Source organism: Dipteris shenzhenensis, chromosome 4 (assembly GCF_047967505.1).
Source record: "Dipteris shenzhenensis isolate YYH24624 ecotype China chromosome 4, Dip_SZ_1.0, whole genome shotgun sequence".
Taxonomy (NCBI): domain Eukaryota; kingdom Viridiplantae; phylum Streptophyta; class Polypodiopsida; order Gleicheniales; family Dipteridaceae; genus Dipteris; species Dipteris shenzhenensis.
Window position 1 is genome coordinate 43539675 of NC_141599.1, and position 20489 is coordinate 43560163.

Here is a 20489-nt window from a genome sequence, read left to right on the forward strand (position 1 = left end):
ATGTAGCTAAGATGTGTCATAAACTATGCCGAATTGTATCTGGATTTCCAATTTGCACGTTTTTGGAAATCTCAGTGAATATTTTGTTTGTGATTGCTAGTTGTTGCTGGAATTTTGTGCAACACCGAGTCTCTTTTGATAGAAATGGATTTGAATTGGCGTTACACTTGTCATTAACATGCTGCTATGTATTTGACAGATTTCTAGCTAAGATATTGGTGCCCGCAGGTTCCACTGATGTGCCAGTTGGTCAACCGATTGCCATAATTGTAAGTACAGGACTATTTTGAAAGGTCTAACATTTATAACTTTGGATATGTTAATGTATTAATGATCCTGTTCTGATGTGAATGTAATGTGCTATGTTTATTTAATGCCTTACTTTTTGTTAGTATAATACTGAGAGGGAGAGATGATTTATTGGCCATAAGGATCAAACGACCATGGGCTCCAAAGCAATCGTTACTTTTCAAAGGGTCCTCACCTCAGGCTGGTAGAAGATGCTGCCTCTGCAGTTACCATTAGAAGCAAGAAGTCTGTGTAGCTAAATACTGCCCACCTTCAGGTTATCTAAACTGGTGCCTGCTTATAAAAAGTACTTTTATCAAATGTGGCAGAGAACTAGAAGACAGAAAGCCATATCCAACATGGAGATGGGAGTAGGATTATTTGATGTGTGCTTGTCACTTTCTACATTCTGCCATTTGCCAGCTTCTTGGGCCTTCTGAATCTTGGTTAACTTCATTGGTTTCTAATAACTTTATTGGTTTTTAGGCCTCCTGAACCTTAGACTTGTAGTCAATGTCAACTTCCTGTCTTGCCTTAGGATCATCTTTGTAGTTTCTTTTGAATTTTACAAAGTAATGCTTGTTGAGGGCTAAGACAGTCTGCCTCAAGTCTGCTGTGAAGGCCACTCATGTAGTCCTGAATCATTTCAATAACCATTTGAACATGTTTTAGCATTTGTTTTCTATTTCGAAGAAAAGAACCATCTATTAGAGGCTTTGAGAAGACGCAAAATCAGCAATCCGTGAGGTGTTGAAATGAAAAAAATGCTGGCTGTCCTGCAGCCTGCCCCTTAGGGTCTCAGGTCACTGTCTAGAGCACCTCATAAGCATGGACTGACAGCCAGGAGGGAGGGGTACACAACCAATGGAACCTTGATATAAAAAATATCTGCAGGCCCTTGCAGAAGTGCTTACGCCTGTTGGTGGTCTTCCTAGAGCCCTGTATAACCTATTCCCAAACGGCACGCAGAGCAAAGATGATATCATGCCAAATAGATGAGGGTGGCTGCAGGTCGGGTCTGCTGCCCTTGTATAACAAAGCTGCATCGGGCCACCTAGAACTTCCAAGGTGTGGTACTGGAATTGTCTCCCAAATGTTGTCCTCCGGTGAGGCTCTAGGTGCCACTGACTCGGAGGGAGGCCTCAAGAATATCCAGAAGGCCGGAGAAGTCATGTTGATGGAGAAAGGGTGCCTCACCTCTGTCAGCCAAGCCACCGTCCCCCATGTGAAATACCTGATGGATTCTTTGCTGGCCAGGATCCAAAGAGAACAGATCCTCTGGTTCGAGCAGCAGCTCCACAAGCAGCGTGCTATCGTCTCTGGATCACCTGCCGAATAGCAATGACAGGTCCCATCTTTCCTTATTTGCACTAGCCATGGGTCAATGGTAGGATCCCGTGAGCCAACTTCTAGAAGTAGTAGGAGATCTCCCTCAGGTGAAGGCTGGTTCAGAGCCGAGATCATAATTTGGTATGACCTTAATGGGGATTTGTTGCTCCACCTAGTGGTGCTCCTTGGATGGGCTCCAAGCTAAGGCTCCAACTGTCGTCATCTGCCGATCCGAGTGGTGTATAAAAAGAACTCCACTTAACGCTATCCGAGTTGAGATTCTGACCTGGACGGCCAGAGCCATTCCCCAGGCTCACGTTGAACCTCTTGAAGGGGCAGCCCTTGTAGTGCCACAAGCGCGACCGAAAGAACTCATCCTTGCAGGGTTTGGGGTCAATGGCCCAACTCTTCCCGGGTTTTTCAACCACTCTGATCGTCTGTCACTTCAAAGTGACCAAAGCGCTGTCGTCCCAAGGATCTGTGTCCGTCGGACCTGACTCTAGCAATAGCTTCAACCATCGGTTTCCAAAGGCGTACCCGGGCATTGATAAACCAATTTGAGACCTGCCAGCACAATCCCAGCAAGATCTCCACCTTAAACATTTTCCAAAGTAGACAGTGAGGACTTCCTGACTTTGCCTCCTTCTTCAAAACACTAATATTATGTATAAGAGATGAAGACTCTTCTGCACGAAATTACCTGACTACGAGTAAGCCCCGTCTGCCCTGAGCTATGCTATAGAAGATGGGGTATGGATCAATGTCCTCAGCCCTGAAGAGAAGAGTGCATCATATATGCCAAGTGGTCAGCCCCATTTGATCTGGGTGATAAATAAATGATGCCAGGGCCCCTTTGAAAAACCAATAGTCCTGGCCTCTCATTATGTGCTACTGGATTGTAAACTGTATCTTTGACTTGACCTCATTTAGGGCATCTCTGAGATTTCTGAAAAAGCAACAGTGCTGACCTCTTCATCACTCTGTACAATGTGCACCTATATATCAAAGTGTGTCTCTGACTTGACCGTATTCAGGTGACATTATTGGTATATCTACATCTCCAAAAGTATGCGGTCACGTGTGGCCTGCTCTCAATCTCAATGCGGCGCTGTTGGGAAGAGAATCTCACTTGCCTAAAAGCCATAGGTAAAGCATCTTAAAGGTGGATCCTGAGGTACGTTTGATGCGGCCTTCTCTAATGGGTCCAAGAAAGTGATGCTAGTAAAACTGATTCCTCTCCCAAGGTTGACGGAGTCAATGTTATGGTCATTGCTCTCTACATGGGGTTTTGTTTGATTAGGTTGTGCAGGTCGTGTTTGGAAAGCTTTGTATGGGTTTAGGAGATGAAGGATCTGCTGTTTGCAAATTTCCAACAGCCTCTAGTTTGGCGTATCTGTCCATAGGCACAAGGTGGTGTTATATCAACTGGTTGCATGGAGGAATCAGCAGCAGCAGCTTACAAAGTTGTTCCAATTTCTTCAAGGCATAGAGAGAGATTCTATGACAATTTTGATGAGCTGTAGAAGGTAGATTCACTTGGCAATCAGCCTCAAAAAGGTAAATCTGCTGGAAGAGAAGCGATTTGTCATAGGTTGATGATGAGTACTTGTCAAAATTTGAACTATTTCAACCAACAGACATGCTTAAAATGCCTCCACACAAGAGGAGGGGTTCAACAGGATTGGCTTTGATATCAATATTAGGCAGCTAGGCTGGGAACCATACCATCAAGTGTTCAATGGTCAAGAAACCAGGGGGCTCTTGTGTTTGACTCACTACCTGCCCATGGAGCCAATCCAAGCTCGCCTTCAGTAGAGTTCAAGCAGAAGGCCTTGGTACGGATGCATACTCCCCTACCCCTCTGGTGTACCTTTGCAGGCTGATGCCTAGGGCTGCTTGAGTCCTCTCAGACTCAATGATCATTGGACTCAACTGTGAGGCAAGCCATATATTTGGGTATGATTAGCATATACTTGGCAAGTCATATATTCAGATATTTGGTGATGCTACAATTGGCTTATCTAACACTTAGCATAGACCTATCCTTGACCCGTAACGCCCTTTGTACCTAACTTAGATAGGGATTATTTGAGCTTGTTAAGGTTCAACTTTACCTTGGTTACTTTGGAATGTAACAATGGGACCTAAGGAGTAAGAGATTTGTGCTTAGGGATGATGGTGTGTTATCTGACCAAGTACTTATCGGATGGGTGTGCCTCCTTGAGAACATTTCAATACCACCTAGTTTGAGGCTCATTAACTGGATAAAGATAAATGATTGCGATGGATAATTTTGCAGAGCTGTCTCTCTCTCAACTTATCAACAGGTCAAGCATTTTTGCTAGTGTCTTTCATGAAAAATGTAGATCACAGAATAGGGAGATGCATTTGGATTGTACTTTGGAGGTTGAAGGATTGAATGCCCGTAATGCAGGTTGAAAATGCAGAAGACATTGCCAGGGTAAATGAGATCTCCATGTCAGCCACGAATGCCTCAACAAGCAAGGGTTCTGAGAAAGCAGAAACAGCTGATGCAACAGCTGAAGAGTCAGGAGCCCAAGATACTGCTGTTTTGTCAAATCCAGCAAAGCAAAGATTGGGCCCATCAGTAAGAAAACTATTGGCTGAGAGTGGTTTAAATGTGACGTCATTGAGGGGAACAGGACCAGGGGGTATTGTTGTGAAAGGTGATGTTCTTGCTGCTATGGGATCAGGCTCTAAGCCAGGAAAAGCTACAGAATCACCAAAAGTGAAAGAGTCTTCTCAAGTTTCAGCAAGGGCATCTCCACCAGCATCAAAGTCCTCATCTAAAGCATTGCCCTCTTTGTCTTCCATTACCTATGAGGACTTGCCAACAACCCAGATCCGAAAGGTTAGCAAGTTTGGAAAGCATTAAACACCAGAATTGAAATGAATGCAGGATTACTTCCACAGAAGCATGGTAAAAAGTTTAATTTCAAAAATTAGAAAATTTGCAGGTGATTGCTAAGCGGTTATTAGAATCTAAGAATGAGATTCCTCATCTTTATTTGTCTGCAGGTCAGTTTTCTTCTCTGGTTTTAACTTGCCTGTGCATAGCTATGCTTTTAAAGAAGCTTTAGTCAACATGCTGCATTGTTCTAATGTTCTCTGTGTGGACAATCTTTTCACAATCTTTTCAGATATGATAATAGACTCGACCTTGGCTCTTCGCAAAGAATTCAAAGGTAGGCTCGCTTGACTAATATCAATTCTTATCAGCAATTTTTCAAGGCGCTTGAAAGCGTAGCTAGGCTTCCTTGAAGATACAATGTAGATGGTCCCTACTTCACTTTTTCAACAGTGCTGGATTATTTGTTGAAACATCCTTAATTCCAGAAAGTGTTTGCTTATTCACAATGGTGTCAGCCTCAAAAATCAATTGTCGATTTGCAGTCCTAGTGGGGACGTAATGATTTTGTTTATTTTCTTTCTCCATTTCAGATAAATACGGAGTACATGTTTCAGTAAATGATTTCATTATTAAAGCTGTTGCTCTGGCCCTTAAGGTCGTGCCTGAAGCCAATGGTAAACATAACTTCGTTATATTGCTGTCTTCTCACTTTCGGTTGTTTAAATTTATAGCTTATCTTACATATGGTTTGCAGCTCATTGGGATGACAAGGCAGCAGACATTATGCCAGGAACATCTATTGATATTTCAATCGCCGTAGCCACAGACAAGGTGGTTTTTATGCTTGGTTTCCTGTCTTGGACGATGATTCAAGTGCTCTTCAAACCTTTAGTTATGCCTGCTGGCCTAATCATGTGCTGTGAACTCACTGTGTTACAGGGATTGATGACTCCAATCATACGCAATGCAGACCAAAAGTCCCTTCCTGCTATTTCTTCAGAGGTGTGTATGAAGTAATTTTAAGAAGTGGACATATATCTTAAATTGAGCCAATGTGCTTCGCTGTATTTCACATCTTTCCCATGTAATTTCAATGGTTCCCTTTTTTTTTTCATCATTGCTTTAATCAATCGGATAAAATGGATGTTCATGTAGGTCTGGGCAGTTGCTTAATGCTCTGATTTTTTTGGCTAAAGCGTTGGTTGCGAAAAGAGAAGTGCTATGAATTACGATAGTAATGAAGCACAGATGAGGTAGATAGAGTGGACAGTAAAGAAGGCATCAACTGCACTTCAATTCCTTTTCAAAACAATGAATATCAGGGACACAAAAATCATTGTGAATACTTTAGACAAATTTTAGGGAGCGAGATGATTGTGACTCCTTATAGAGCCTATAGGGGTTGGAAATTAGAAATCATGGCTGTTTATGTGGCTGTAAGGCCCCGTGGGGCTGCATGTTGCGCCCTCGGCTTTTATTGCTCCTAGAGGTACAGTCTAAGTTGGCACTCCAATGCTCCAATTTAAATTTGTGCTTCACTATGTGGATCCTTGCAACTTCCTTGCAACTTTCTTCGTAGCCTTTATTGGCTATTTTTCACTTAATCCAAGGTTGACTTTTGAACTGAGTGGTTGACTTCATCGTTGCAATAATGATGTTGACATGCACTGAATTTGAGGTTGCCATGTAAAATGTATGTAGCAATGCATCAAAGCAAGCACTGTGTGAAGATAGAGCAATCCAAGCGTCTTCTATATGCTAGGCATCTTAACATGAGCTGCCATGCTGAAGGTGTAGAAAGGCCTTTTGTTTAGTGTGCCAAAGAGCATTTAATTGACATAAGATTCTTATGGTTGCCAACTGCTCAGTGATGTCTTTGCACGTGGAGAGTGAATTTCCCTCTTTCATCCTCAAAAGAGTGAAGCTGTCCTTTGAGTTGCAAAATTTCAATACACAAAGTGATGCTGTGGATGCGAGTGAGAGAATCAGAGGGAGAGAATATAGCTGAAATGTATAGCTGAATACAACTGTATAGAGGGACTGAAACCCTCAACTGCAAAACTGGAAAGAAACTAGACTACCTAGATCCTCACTAGATCCTTGAAGAGGCTGAGGCTGCCCTACTGGTCTGCTGCGGGGAGGCCTGGCTTTGCTGCTCTAAAGGCTTGAAGGCCTGAGGGGTGGATGGAGAATGAGGGCTAAGGGGGCTGTTTTTATAGGCCCCCTTGGGCTCAAAATACCGACCAATAGGCTGACTCTGCTCCTGCACCACCGACTGGAGCTGACGTGGCCGACTTGCTGTTGGTGTGGCACTGACCATGCCATGTGGCAGCTGACTGGCTGCTGATGTGGCATCATTGAGGTGGTGCCTCCGCTATGCATCCTGTCCCTGCTGGTAGACTCCGTGGCAGTCCGACATGGCAGCTGTTAACGTGGCAGGCCACGTGGCTGCTTGTGTGGGCTGCTGCTGATTTGGCTTCCTGCGTGGCAGTCCAGCATCGCCATGGGCTGTGGATGCTGGTGACAGGGCCTATATGCTAGGATATTAGGCATCCCATTGAAGCCCTCTTTGAGGCACGTAGGAGCCCATACTTCAACATCAATCTCCCCTCCTTCCTTAGGCATCTCACAGCTACCCTAACATCAGTTGGAAGTCTTGTGCTCATCTTGAGCTCTTTTTGCCCATGTCTGTGGATGAATAGACTAAGGTGATTTTGTCGTTCTTTGTATTGTTGTACCTCTTGTATATCTATTGTTTTGTGGGTTCATCTACACTGGTTGGTGAAGTTTGGAGAGAGATCACTTTTCCCTTTCCCATTGCATACAGGCAGTATAGCAAGCATTTTTATCTCTAGCAACTATTTGCAGCTATACTTGCAAACAAATGCTATCTCCAAACACTATTGAAGGGTTGCGTGGAAGCAATGGAGCAGAAATGCAAAGCAAGAGGGCAAGAGCTGAAGCTGAATGTAAGTGTAGTGCTGCAAAAATTGAAACTGAAGTGAAATTACAAGGCCAGCCCTAAACCCTAGCGTGGTCAACAGACCCCCCTCCATGGTATGGGTGAAGTAGAAAGAAACATCTCAGAGGTACCTAGAACTAATGCCATGGTTGCACATGTTCATGCAAAAGGATATAGCAATCTACAGAGGTATAGGGATGGTAGAATCACGTAACAAATGGAATCAATTGTAAAGCTTGCCAGAAAGCTTAAAACTATGGGTCGTGGAAGCGCCTCGGTGAAGATATCTACCAAATTGTCTTGTGTCAAAACATAAGACACTTGAACATCCTGTGCTGATATCTCTTGACAATGAACCTCAATGTGCTTAGTATATGTATGAAATACTGGATTCCCCGCAATGGCTAAGGCACTCAGAATGTTAGTGTAGATATTGGTGAGAGATGTCTGACTAACATCAAGATCTGCACATGGTTTCTGTAGCCAGATACATTCCACCATGGCTGTAAAAGCTACCCTGTACTCAGCTTCACAACTAGAAGTAGCAATTGTAGACTTCTTTTTGCTGAACGAAGAGATGCATGAAGATCCAAGCATGAAATAGTTGCCACTATGTGACACTTTAGTGTCATAGCACCCAACCTAGTCACTGGTTGTGGAAGCATGTATGGAAAGTGAAGAATGGTGGCCATAGAGAAGGCCCAAACCTTGCGTGCCTTTCATGTATCGGAAGACATGCATTACAGCTTGCCATTGTTGCATACTGGGACTATGCATGAATTTGCTCAACTGGAAGCAACATACCAAAGATCTGTCCATATGTGACATAGATATATCAGGCATTTCCATGTTTTTGCTCTCAAAAGCATCCTTGTGACACAGTGGCTTTTCATGCATGCTGTAGCAATCAATGTAACCTTCACTAAGTGTCCCTACATGTGACGAGAGGCTCCCCTGGGGCGGCCAGACAGAGGCTCAGCTTGTTTGCTATCCCTCAATGTGCCAACAGGCATCCGGCGACTGTTTTCTGTGTCTTATAACAGCCCTTTCTTCGGTCACTACTTGATATGTGGTTACCTGACCAATTTGAGGCAATTCAGGCTGAAAAGCAGATCTGATTCGTGGCTGTAAAGAAACTGCTTGTGGTTCTTCGGTCACTGCTTGATATGTGGTAGCCTGATCAATTTGAGGAAATCAGGTCCAATTCGTATCTGTAAAGCACCTGCTTGTGGCTGAGTGGAGTCTCCATGGACTATCAAAATCTGATGCAAAACATGCAATGATATTCCACATATTCTTGGTCACCAATACATGACACATCATGTATGACGACATGAGGTAGTTGGTGCCATCAAGCTTGCCGTCAGGAGCAAGCATACCAAAAAGGTCATTGTTTGCCATTGCAAATAAGGCTCAAATGCAAAGAACCCAAAGATATCTGATTGAACCAAATGATTGTATTATGACAAGTGCAAATCTTTGATTCTGACCACACAAGGTCAATAGCCTGCACAGTTTTTGTAACTGAAATAACCTGCAAATCATCCCCGAGGCACGAGGGTCTTAATGCAAAGACAAAGAGAGCAAAATCCTCAATTTGCACAGGGTTAATGTGCCTGAAAAAGGGCAAGGAAGGCCCAACTTCTTTACAGAAAATGCTCAACAAGATTCAAGATTCAGATTCTTGTGCACAAAGAACCCTGACTTTAGCAGAAGTCCATTGCAAGCAAAGGTGACTCCACGGCTCCTTCCAGAGGACTCCAAACTGCTGAACTGCCCTGATGAGTCTTAACAACAGAATATAGCTGAAAGCTCAAAAACCGAGAAAACCAGTATCAAAACAGCGCCAAATGAACTTCTGCAAACAGCGGCTCCAAACAGATGCACAGAACTTGGGTGAAATGGAGCTGAACAGCTTTGAAATGCATAGGAACTGTTATGAAATGCACAGGAGCAGGAGTCACCTAGAATGAGCCTTCAAAAAGCTCATTTGCTGACTGTTAGATCCAAAACAGCAAGTGTTGAGCTTTGAAATGCTCGAGCTGCAGTTGCACAGCAGAGAAACTGCTCAAGGCTGCTCCTGAATTAGTCGCAGAGAAAAGAAACAGCTGAAGGGCGCTCCAAAAGAAGTTGCACAGCAATAATCTGGGTTGCACAGCAGAGGAACTGTACCGGGAGTGCAAGAACTGAGTCACAAATATGCAGAAGGGAAGCTGAGTATAGCAGCTGCTGCAGAACAGGTGGATAGTTTTGTAGCTCCCACTTTCATGCGACAGAAAAGCTCCAAACAGGCTGGGAAGCATGGAGTAGGGATGAAACACTGCTTTGATACCACTGAAGGGTTGCATGGAAGCGATGGAGCAGAAATGCGAAGCGAGGAGGCAAGAGCTGAGATGAACGGGCGTGTATTTCTGCAAAAAGTGAAACTGAATTTAAAGGACAAGCCTTCATAAAGCTACCTAAACCCTCGCCTGGTCAACTCATGGGGCAATTTTATGTTATAGGAGCTGTTTTTGAAAATGAACTAATAGCACTAAAACACTAACTAGCACTAGCCTACAAGGCCATACCAGGGGCTAGTCTAACGACTACTACTGTAAGAACTGAAAATAACATTAGTACCTTTGTAAAAGGTGATAAAGCCTGATGTGGGCCCATTCTTGAAACTACCAAAATAGGGATGAATTTCACATTCAATCTGAAAAGCTCTTTGCCAATTCAAATTGTTTCAAAATATGTGTAAGCATATACAAAATGCAAAAGCCTTTTTTTGCTCTGCGATTATGCATTCTTGTTCTTCTAGCCCTCCTAGCTGATTGTCAATGCTTCAGGTGCTGTAAATCTGCTTCAGAGGGTGGGCTGTTTGGGCTGCAATCTTGCTACTCTGAGTTGCATGGAGAGGTCCTGCATCACCACGAACTTTGTGCCTTGAGTTTGGAGGAAGTTCTGGTGATGGAACTTCTACTTGATGTTTTCTTCTCTGGGTCATTTTCAGGCATTCATTGGTCTCTGTGCTTATGCAGGACTGCCATGAGAGGATGGCTTTGATAGCACTTGTGAAGTTTGTGAGAGCAGAGTGAACACACAACATTCAAGAAATCGAATGGATTGCACACACTTTGAAGTACAAAGGAAATGTGGGTTTTGTAGAAAACCCTAAACCCTAGACCTCGATCAAGTCTTAGAGAAACACAAGGCATAGTGCCACATGTCCACATATCCTTTTTGGTTTGCAAGTAGTCGGGGTTCGGATGTTTATGTGAATTGCCCGCACTGAGGAAGAGAGGCTATGTTCAATAAATTATTATTAAACCAACCTGTGGGGCATCCTAGACTCCTGTATTGAATAGGAGTGAGATTGTACATTTGAACTCCACAAATATTGTAGGACCCTAGACAGTTACACATGTCGTAACCTAGGGTAGACTCAATATTACAATAATGAGGGCATTATCCAATCTATGGTGCACATCGCCCAAGTACCTTAGCTTCTCCCAAGTAGCATAACGATGGCAGCAAAAATTGAGTCATAATATTATTTTTCTCAAGGGGACTTCCAACATATATGGCCACTTTCATAGTAGATACTTGCTACCGTTACGTGAATCACCCTCTCTATAGATTTTTATATTGCTAGAGGTGTACTTTAACCCGAAAAAAACAAAGAAAAAGGAATTTGCATCAGCTGATGGTTAGGTTGATGTAATGGGACATACGATGTACTTGGGAAGCTCAAATGAGTCAACTTCAGTTTCTTGAACATGAAGGCAATCTGTATGGCATGCTAAGTGATCCAATTACTAACTTGCTGAAAAGCCATGTGACGTACATGGACCTAGGAAGGGAATATTGCAAGGGAATAGTTCCTGCGTCTAACTTTTGTGTCACTTATCCTTAGTATCTGACACAGGAGTTTGGGTAAGCCATCCAATGAGGGGAGATTGTAGTTGTGTTTGGTAGTACAAGTGGCTGTATAACGCTCACTATCTTTAACTCGCTTCACATCATCAGTTTAACAGTCTATCACAGGGCAGGCACATAGAATTTTCTCCCAGCCAACCTTGGTGGTAGCAAAACTCTAGAATAGTCCACATACATGAAGGCTCCAGCTTGCAGATTCCACCAAGCCCTAATTCCCTAGATGGATCTAGTATGCCACATGTCTACATTTGAGGGCCTCTCCTCAATGCATCATTTACCCCTCTCTTGGGATAACATTGAAATCATTTGCCCCTTGGCACATTTAATGCATTTAGACCCCTTAGCCTTAGATCCACCTAGTCTTTTGCCATGTCACCCTCACCAAGCACCTTGACCTTGATTCCTTTTTGATCATTTACATGAAGCCCAAACAAATACAATACAAACATTGATCCTTTAAAAGAAAATGTCGATTGACCCTTTCGAGGTCATGTTGCCTCAACTTGAGCGTAACATTCCTTTCCTCTTCAGGCATCAGATGATAAAGTCTGGGAACACTCTCTGTAACCGGTATATGGATTCTCAGGTAGCTTTTGATAGAGGTAAACCATGCCATGCAACCAACACCGTGGGTATCTTCCGATTGCGTACTTGCATGGTTTCTCGGTCCAGGATTCTTGTTGGTTTGCGTCCTGCATTATCCTCTATCTCCTGAAACAAAACAACACCCTCGATTAGTGAGTCACCTGTGTGCAAAAATTTCTTTAAACGAGAAACATGAAACATTGGGTGCACCTTACAACTCTGTGGTAATTCTAATTTATAGGCTACCTTGCCTATTATTTTTAGAATTAACCACGGCCCATAATATCGGTGTGATAACTTAGCACACTCTCCTTCAGTCAAAGACTTGAGTGTGAAGGAACTCTGAGAAAAACTTTTTCTCCTTAAATTCTCTAACGGATCTGTTTTCATCCGCATACACCTTAGCTCTATCCATAGCTTGGCGGATGTTAGCTCTTGCAAGTGCTAGCATCTCTCGCACCTGAACCACAAAGTTTGCGGCACTAGGTACTTTCTGAGGTACTCCAACTGTAGTTGGATTTGCTGGTCTATAACCATAGTTCAGCTCAAACGGACTGAACCCTGTAGAGGAATGTTTTTTATCATTGTAGGTAAATTCTAACAGTGGCAACCACTTGTCCCATGTATGTTGCCTCAATGACACATATGCTCTAAGCATATCCTCTAAAATTTGGTTGATTCTTTTCATCTGACCATCCGTTTCTGGATGATCCCCACTACTCATTCCCAACTTAGTCCTTAGTATCTCAAACACTGCAGTCCAAAAATGACTGGTAAATTTGACATCCTTGTCTGACACTATGGATTTGGGTAATCCATGCAAACGAAATATATGTTTAATAAACAAATCCGCCACTTGCGGGGCACTAACAGACTCTCTAGTTGGAATGAAGTGAGCCATCTTGGTAAGACGATCAACTATCACAAGGATAGAATCATATCCATCTTGTGTCGTAGGTAGACCTACAATAAAGTCCATGGAAATACTCTCCCACCTACCTAGTGGTATTTTCAAAGGTGGTGAAAGTCCGGGTGGCTTTACCCGCTCTGCCTTACTTACCTGACACGAAAAACAACGTGTCACATATTCATGAATATGTTTTTTCATTTTCGGCCTAAAGAAATCTCGCTTCACGAGATCATACGTTTTCTTGACTCCTGGATGTCCTGCACATGGGCTATCATGGCATTGTTAAATGACTCTCTGCTTGAGATCATTCAGATTAGGTACTACTACCTTGCCATTTCTTTTCAGCATACCATCTCTTATGGTATATCTTGCATAAGTTTAGCCTTTTCTATATGCCAGGTCACCCTTTTCTCCGGGTTTGAATACATGAGCCTTAGGCCAAAGGCTCTGGACGAACTCCTCCACCTTTTGAGTTTCTCTTATCTCGGTCATTAGAGCACTTTCTAATACTGTGAAACTCATATTATGCATAATGCGTTGTCACGCATCAGCAACTTTATTATCCTTCCCTCTTTGGTACTGAATCGTCAAGTTAAACTCCTGCATGAGTTCTGCCCACCTAGCTTGGCGGCCTCTCAAGTCGGGTTGTTTACAAAAATGTTTCAGAGTATCATGATCAACATCAACATAAAACTTTGATCCATATAAATAATGTCTTCATGTTTTCAGAGCGCATGGATAATAGCATACAACTCTAATTCATGAGTTGGCCAATTTTGTTGAGAGAGAGAAAGCTTCTTGCTTTCAAAGGCTACTGGCCTTTCCTCTTGAAGGAGAACTGCTCCTACCGCAATGCCACTTACAGCAGATTCAAGGAAAAACGGTTTTTGGGGATTAACTATTTTCAACACTAGTCCTGAGACCACAGCTTGTTTTATGGTGTTAAAACTTTCCTGTTGATTTTGTCCCATATAAAAGGTACTTTATCTGAGTTTAGATTAGTCAATGGCGATACTATTTCGGAATATCCTTTGATATGCATTCGATAAAATTGGACAAATCCCAAGAATGATCGCAAAGCGGTCAAACTCTGAGGGATAGGCCAAGTCAGTATCGCAGCCACTTTCTTTAGGTCCATTTCTACCCCCTCAGGAGTAATAATGAATCCTAAAGATTCAAGTCTTATCATACACAGTACAGTTTTCTTTTTATTTACATCAAGACTGGCTTTCCTCAAAGTATTAAACGCTATTCTTAAGTGTTCGTGACGCTCAGCAATACTTTTGTTGAACACAAGAATATCGTCAATAAAAGGTACTACAAACTTCCCGATATACGGACGTAGTAAATTGTTCATAAGCATGACGAATGCAGCTGGAGCATTGGTAAGTCCAAACATTACTAAAAACTCATAATGTCCAAACCTGCTTCTAAAAGCGGTTTTATGCACATCCTCGGCTCTAATACGGATATGATGGTAGCCACATTTAAGATCTATCTTACTGAAAATTACGGCCCCATGTAACGCATCTAGCAAATCATCGATCCGAGCCATCGGATACTTGTGCTTAATAGTGATATTATTCAATGCTCTGTAATCTATACAGAGGCGAAAAGTATCATCTTTCTTTTTTTTAATATCACTGGCGAAGCAAAAGGTGAGAAACTGGGTTGAATCTACCCCAGCTTGAGGTATTCTTCCGGTTGTCTTTGTACCTCCGCTTCTTCGGTAAAACTTAACCTATAGGGAGGTCTATTTACAGGTTCCGTCCTCGGGATTAGTTCAATCTTATGCTGAACATTCTGCTCTGGAGATAACCCATAAGGTAACTCATCGCTAAAACCATCAGAGAACTCCTCTGCTATTTGATCAGCGAACTTGGCCATATCTCTATTTTTGGTAACATCAGTGCTAGCCGAAGGACCATCAATCGGCTCTACCGATGCTGTACAAGGAAACAGAAACTCTTCTTGAGCTTTTCGAACTTCCATTACGGAAACCAACGGTTCTTGAGGTATATCTTTTTTACCTCGTAAGACATACAGTACATCATTCATCTTGAATTGATAAATGTGCTTTTTTCAATTTATGGCTAGATTCTTCTTGGAATGCCAAGCCTTACTCAGGGCTATGTCAACGTGAGCAAGCTTTGTCATTTCAAAATCAAGCTTCTCAGTGTAGTCGTAAATTCGAAGTTCCAATTGGGTAACCCTTTGGTCCCATACTTCAGTTGAACTTCCGTCTGCCATTCTGACTGTATATGCATAGTCAGATGGGCTAGTCTTTAATTTCAGCCTCTTTACAAGCTTGGAGTTAATTACATTGTGCGTTGACGCAGAGTCGAACAATACAATGACATCATGATTGGCTCCTTGCCCTTTCATCTTAATTAACTCCGTATCGTTAAAGGCTACCCCGTTGCTACGGGCTTTGACAGGACATTATTAGGTGTACTAGTTACTAGCTTAGCAACATACACACATAACAAAACATGTACTGACCTTTGAGAAGATCCCGCTAGCTGAATCTGCATCTGTTCTGCTCTGGGACTTCCCTCCATTTTCTGAGATCACCATCTCAGCGATCTGACGATCCTTAATTTATGGACAATCTTTTCACTGATGAGGCTGAAGGCATCCAAAACACAAGCCTTCTCTCCTCGCTTTTTCTCTTTGCTCTGGGTTCAAAGAAGACTTTGACCAAGCTCGGGCTGCCATTGGTGTTACTTTTCTTTTCATTCCAATGGTGGTACTCGGTTTAGGAGTCTCAACTGGCTTCGCCTGCTTGGCTGGACCACTAGGCTGTGAGGCACTCCCTTTGCTAATCCACTTCTTCTTAAACCCAGTTTTCTTCGGGTACTCATACCGAGTCCCAACCTGCACAAACCCACTTGGTCTGCTCCCTTTGGCATTCTCATAGTTCAGCGCTATGGCAATTGCTTCATCAAGCGTGTTTGCATACTTAGCCCGAACTTTCATCTTGATTTGATCATTTAGTTTAAAGATAAAATCTTTTACCTGGATTGATTGAGGTAGAGCTTCATAAACTTTCATTACACTTTCTCTGAACTTATCAGTGTATTCCACCACTGATAAATTTCTTTGATGAAGGTTTCGATATCTGATCCAAAGCTTGGGATGCTTCGTCAGGAGGTAAGAAGTGTTTTTTAAATTCTTTTTTAAACCCCTCCCAAGTAGTGGATGTCACTCCATCTTTCTGCTGTTTTATCCACCACCGATCCGTTGCCTCATTAAACATATGGGTGGCCTCGCGGATTTTCTTCATATCATTTCTGATTTCACAAATGGCGAAGGCCTCGTCCCATTTGTGTAACTAAGTCTCAATGATATTGGAACTACGGTCAGACATCCGACCAGAATACTTTTCTAGCCTATAATTGGCAATATTAGGTACCTTAGCCCTCCTAGGCTCGACCATATGAACATTGGTTTCAGGCTCCATTGGAGCTTTATCTTTCTCTTCATGAGATGGTCTAGTAGACATACTATGAACCATTTTCTTGAGCTCAGATTGCCCTACATTTGCTTGTAACTATTGCACTAAAATCTGTTGCAAGGCATCCTCCAATAATGCAATTCTACCAGATAGTGTATGGCCTGCTGGGTGCGACACCTGCGGGGTCGGTCGGACTCCCGATTCTACGGGATCCACCCTAGAAGCTTCTTCTTCAACTTCCATTTAGGTTGATGGATGTTTATTTTATATATATATATAACACCGCCTAAAATTATATTTACAAACTGCTTTTCAATCTCATAACCACAAAAGGTGTCTAAACAGGCGTAACCATCAACTGAAAATAGCTGAGAACCAAGATGAATATCTTTTCCCTATACTAGGGAAATATCCGCAATCTCAAATAACTCAAACACCGAGGGCAAATAAACTAGCATATACCCCAACAAAACTTAAAAGATATAGAAAGCTCCCTGGTCATATTTCTGCTGCATGAAGAGATCAACTAGTCCTTGTAAGCCACTCCCAATCTGTATTTATAATCTGTCCTGCGATCTTGTATGGCAAACAGTGGGCCAGCTGCAATTGATAAGGGGTTTTCAGCTTCTAGAGAGACAAAGAGCTGAAGCTAAGACTATTGCACATAGCTCTGCGAACTACCAGTCCCAATAGGTGAGCCCACAACTAGCCAAGTCATTTGACTATTGTAACGTACGAACTTTGCGAAGTAATTGACCCACGATTCGAACGCCAACAACCATATGATGTTCCGCTCCAGCCTTTGGTATTACCCAAAGCTCCGCCAGCCAGTCACGATGCCATCTAATAGACTGTGCGCTCCCGCGATCTTGCCTAATGACCGCCGTCAACCCATAGGTCGCATCGATTGAATTACCAGACAGAATTATATGAACTGCTCACAGACTCTCTCTAGCACCGTACAAAGGCAAGAATCATCAGCGCACCACTTACCACCAAACTGCCGTACGTAAGTACTAGCCCCGACTACCAACGGAATCACGATACATACAATTGCAAATCTAGCCTGTGCTCACAGGCTCCTGTAATCTCGTCTTCCACGCCTTCAAATCAATGACGAAAGATAACACCAAATCCCTCCAATCTCAATTCATCATTAGTCTGTCAACTTGACGTGCAGCTCCAAACCATGACAATCACCAAACATTGCGCTCTGATACCAAAATATAACGCTCACTATCTTTAACTCGCTTCACATCATCAATTTAACAGTCTATCACGGGGCAGGCACACAGAATTTCCTCCGAGCCAACCTTGGTGGTAGCAACATGTCTACATTTGAGGGCCTCTCCTCAATGCATCATTTACCCCTCTCTTGGGATAACATTGAAATCATTTGCCCCTTGGCACATTTAATGCATTTAGAGCCCTTAGCCTTAGATCCACCTAGTCTTGTGCCATGTCACCCTCACCAAGGACCTTGACCTTGATTCCTTTTTGATAATTTATGTGAAGCCCAAACAAATATAATACAAACATTGATCCTTTAAAGGAAAATGTCGACTGACCCTTCCGAGGTCATGTTGCCTCAACTTGAGCGTAACAGGCTGCAAGGTATAATTGCTTCAAAGAAGGTAGCATTTTTGTGAACGTTTCAGAATTGGGATCACATGTTTCAAGAGAACTGCATAGGCCTTTCTGAGTCAAAGACTCTTAGTATAGATGTTTCCAAAGTTTGTATTTGAATCACATTCTCAATTGAGAGGTGTAGTCAGGATTGTAACAGTCCAGCCTGTTACTAGGTGTCATAGGGAGAACCTCCAAGGAAGACAGAATGGTCTGCACTTACTGCATAAACTTTTTGCATGCTTCTTGAAGCAGCATTATGGCATGCATTAGTCTGGAATATACTGTCTGATAGCATATCAAATATTGTGGACTTTCTGACTTGTTGTCCCTGCAGGTGAAGCTTTTAGCACAGAAAGCACGAGATGGGAAACTTTCACCTCAGGAGTTTCAAGGAGGTTCTTTCAGGTACATGAGGGCAATGTCTGATTTGCTACGTAAGACGAGCTGTATGGGCTTTGTTTGTATTTATCTTGGTGCAAGAACAAAATTGGGACTAGAATTGAGATCTATCTGCTTTGATAAGCATCTTAGAAATTGCCGAGTTTCTCAAATGATCTTGTTAAACTGCTCTAAGTTACAGATATCAAAATTTGGGATAAAATGTGATGTTAACTGATGTGTCTTGTTTATTGGCAGCATCTCAAATTTGGGTATGTTTTCTGTAGATCACTTCTGTGCCATCATCAACCCCCCACAGGTATTGATATAGCCGAAGAGGCTTTCTGTCATCTTTTTGTCCAATTCTCCATAAACAGAGATATGTACGGTGAAATAGTAGGACAGATTTTTCTCTTAGAACCTGCTGTTTGATATTGAAAACTGAATTGGAGTTTGGTGGCTTCCAGGATTGGGGAGTGGAGGGGTTTCAAAAATTTTAGATAGTGATTTCTGAATCAGAGTTTTGTAGTTGTCTTTACCAATGGAAGATTTATTTGAGGAAATAGTGACAAAACACTACAACCATTTATTCCTTTAATGTCGGGCTTTTTTCTTGTGAGATTGGTTAGACAAATGGCTGCTGAATCCTACCCTCTGTGGTAAGCTTATTGGCCTGCCTATTTTGAGTGGTAGTGACGGTGTAGCTATTGATTGCAGCTAAGAGTGAGGCATTTTAGATTTGAGAAGTCCTTGAAGGGAAGGACACATGCCTAGTTAGTCTGTTAGCAAATGGAAGATATCGAAATTTATGAAAGTGCTGGTAAAACTATAGTAAATCCCTGAGACAATGGCCTCCTGAGGTTCTTGCGAAGCTATTTTCTTGCAAATTGTTTGGACTCCATGATCTTTCTGTGCATTGTTCTTTTTTGTGAGATTACCCTATTATCGTGTCATGAGAAAGTAGTGTCTTCTTGTTAGGATTCGACATCAGGGTATCTTTAAGAATTTACTGCCTGAGTTTTGTTCTCATGATGCTGAGCAGGCGTGTATCCTTGCTGTTGGCCGAGGTGAACCAGTAGTGATCTGGGAAGAAGATGCAAATGGTTGGTATTCAAGCCTTGAATCATGCATTCTCATATTTATAGTATATGATACTTGTACAATCAGTGCTGAGTTACTTTTTGATTCTCTTGTATTTTCTTGTCATTCAGGTCAGGGAAAACCATCCTCTTCCACAAAGATGATACTCACCTTATCGGCTGACCATCGGGTTGTCGATGTTGACATTGGAGGTGGGACATGACTTGATCATCTAGACCACTAGAAATAGTGCATTTTTGAAATTACTAAATAGTCCTCACAAAGACAGATAACCCACTTTGCTTTGGTGTCGTCTTGCATTCAGCAATGTGTTTATGGTTTTTATTTGATTTTGCAGGTCGATTTCTGGATACCCTAGCTGGAATTTTCAGGGAACCCATAAAATTTTTGTTATGAACCTAGAAGGTTCACATTCTTTATCTGAAATTTTTTCTTTGAATTCTTCCAACCAAGGAAGAGAGAGAGAGTAAATCAGTAGAGTCAAACTATCCAGTGGCTCACAGGCAGAGAGAATGAGCATCTGCTGGATTGGTTTATCGGATTGGAGTTTGTAAAGGGGAATGGTGTGCAGAATAAGTATTCCTTTCGGATGGATAGAATTTCCACATACTTTTTCCCTGTCTTGCAGCACAGGGAGTCTTTTGTGAAATTTGAGAAGTGACAGAGGATCAAACTGCTGTAGGCAGCCTACATTCACAGTCCCTTCTATTCTTCTGTTTCCATACACCAAATAAGAAGCTAGCTTTTAAGGTGCCTTTTCTTTTGCAGTTAAATCTTTTTTTTTTTGGGCAGTTGAATCTTTATGAGCCTCTCTTGAATATTTCTAAAAATGGTAATGTGATGACTTAATATGTTTATATGAAATCTCTCTCTAGGGGCTAGTTTATTATTGGTGCATTTGTGGAGAATCCGTATCAACTTGTGGAGAAAAACAAATTGGAAAAATATGTATCCGAACACAATTGAGGTTTGGTAAATTAGTCAAACATTTACCCTTAATTTAATACTCTATCTTTATGACTGATTTTGAAACCTTTATCTATATCATGATATCAAG

At 42.2% G+C, this 20489-nt stretch overlaps 1 protein-coding gene across 1 annotated transcript in view; it reads left to right on the forward strand.

The window, feature by feature from the left end:
• The window catches only part of LOC147902909 (dihydrolipoyllysine-residue acetyltransferase component 1 of pyruvate dehydrogenase complex, mitochondrial-like), a 44647-nt gene extending 24467 nt beyond the window's left edge, over positions 1–20180 (forward strand). Inside the window, exons 8-19 of the mRNA XM_087373963.1 lie at positions 200–269; positions 4052–4489; positions 4596–4656; positions 4779–4823; positions 5080–5163; positions 5244–5320; positions 5429–5491; positions 18288–18358; positions 18590–18650; positions 19374–19434; positions 19543–19623; positions 19770–20180. Coding sequence (XP_087230089.1) covers positions 200–269; positions 4052–4489; positions 4596–4656; positions 4779–4823; positions 5080–5163; positions 5244–5320; positions 5429–5491; positions 18288–18358; positions 18590–18650; positions 19374–19434; positions 19543–19623; positions 19770–19828 — 1171 coding nt within the window. The 3' untranslated portion in view covers positions 19829–20180. The remainder of the gene's footprint in view (positions 1–199; positions 270–4051; positions 4490–4595; positions 4657–4778; positions 4824–5079; positions 5164–5243; positions 5321–5428; positions 5492–18287; positions 18359–18589; positions 18651–19373; positions 19435–19542; positions 19624–19769) is intronic.
• Positions 20181–20489: the final 309 nt, after the last annotated feature.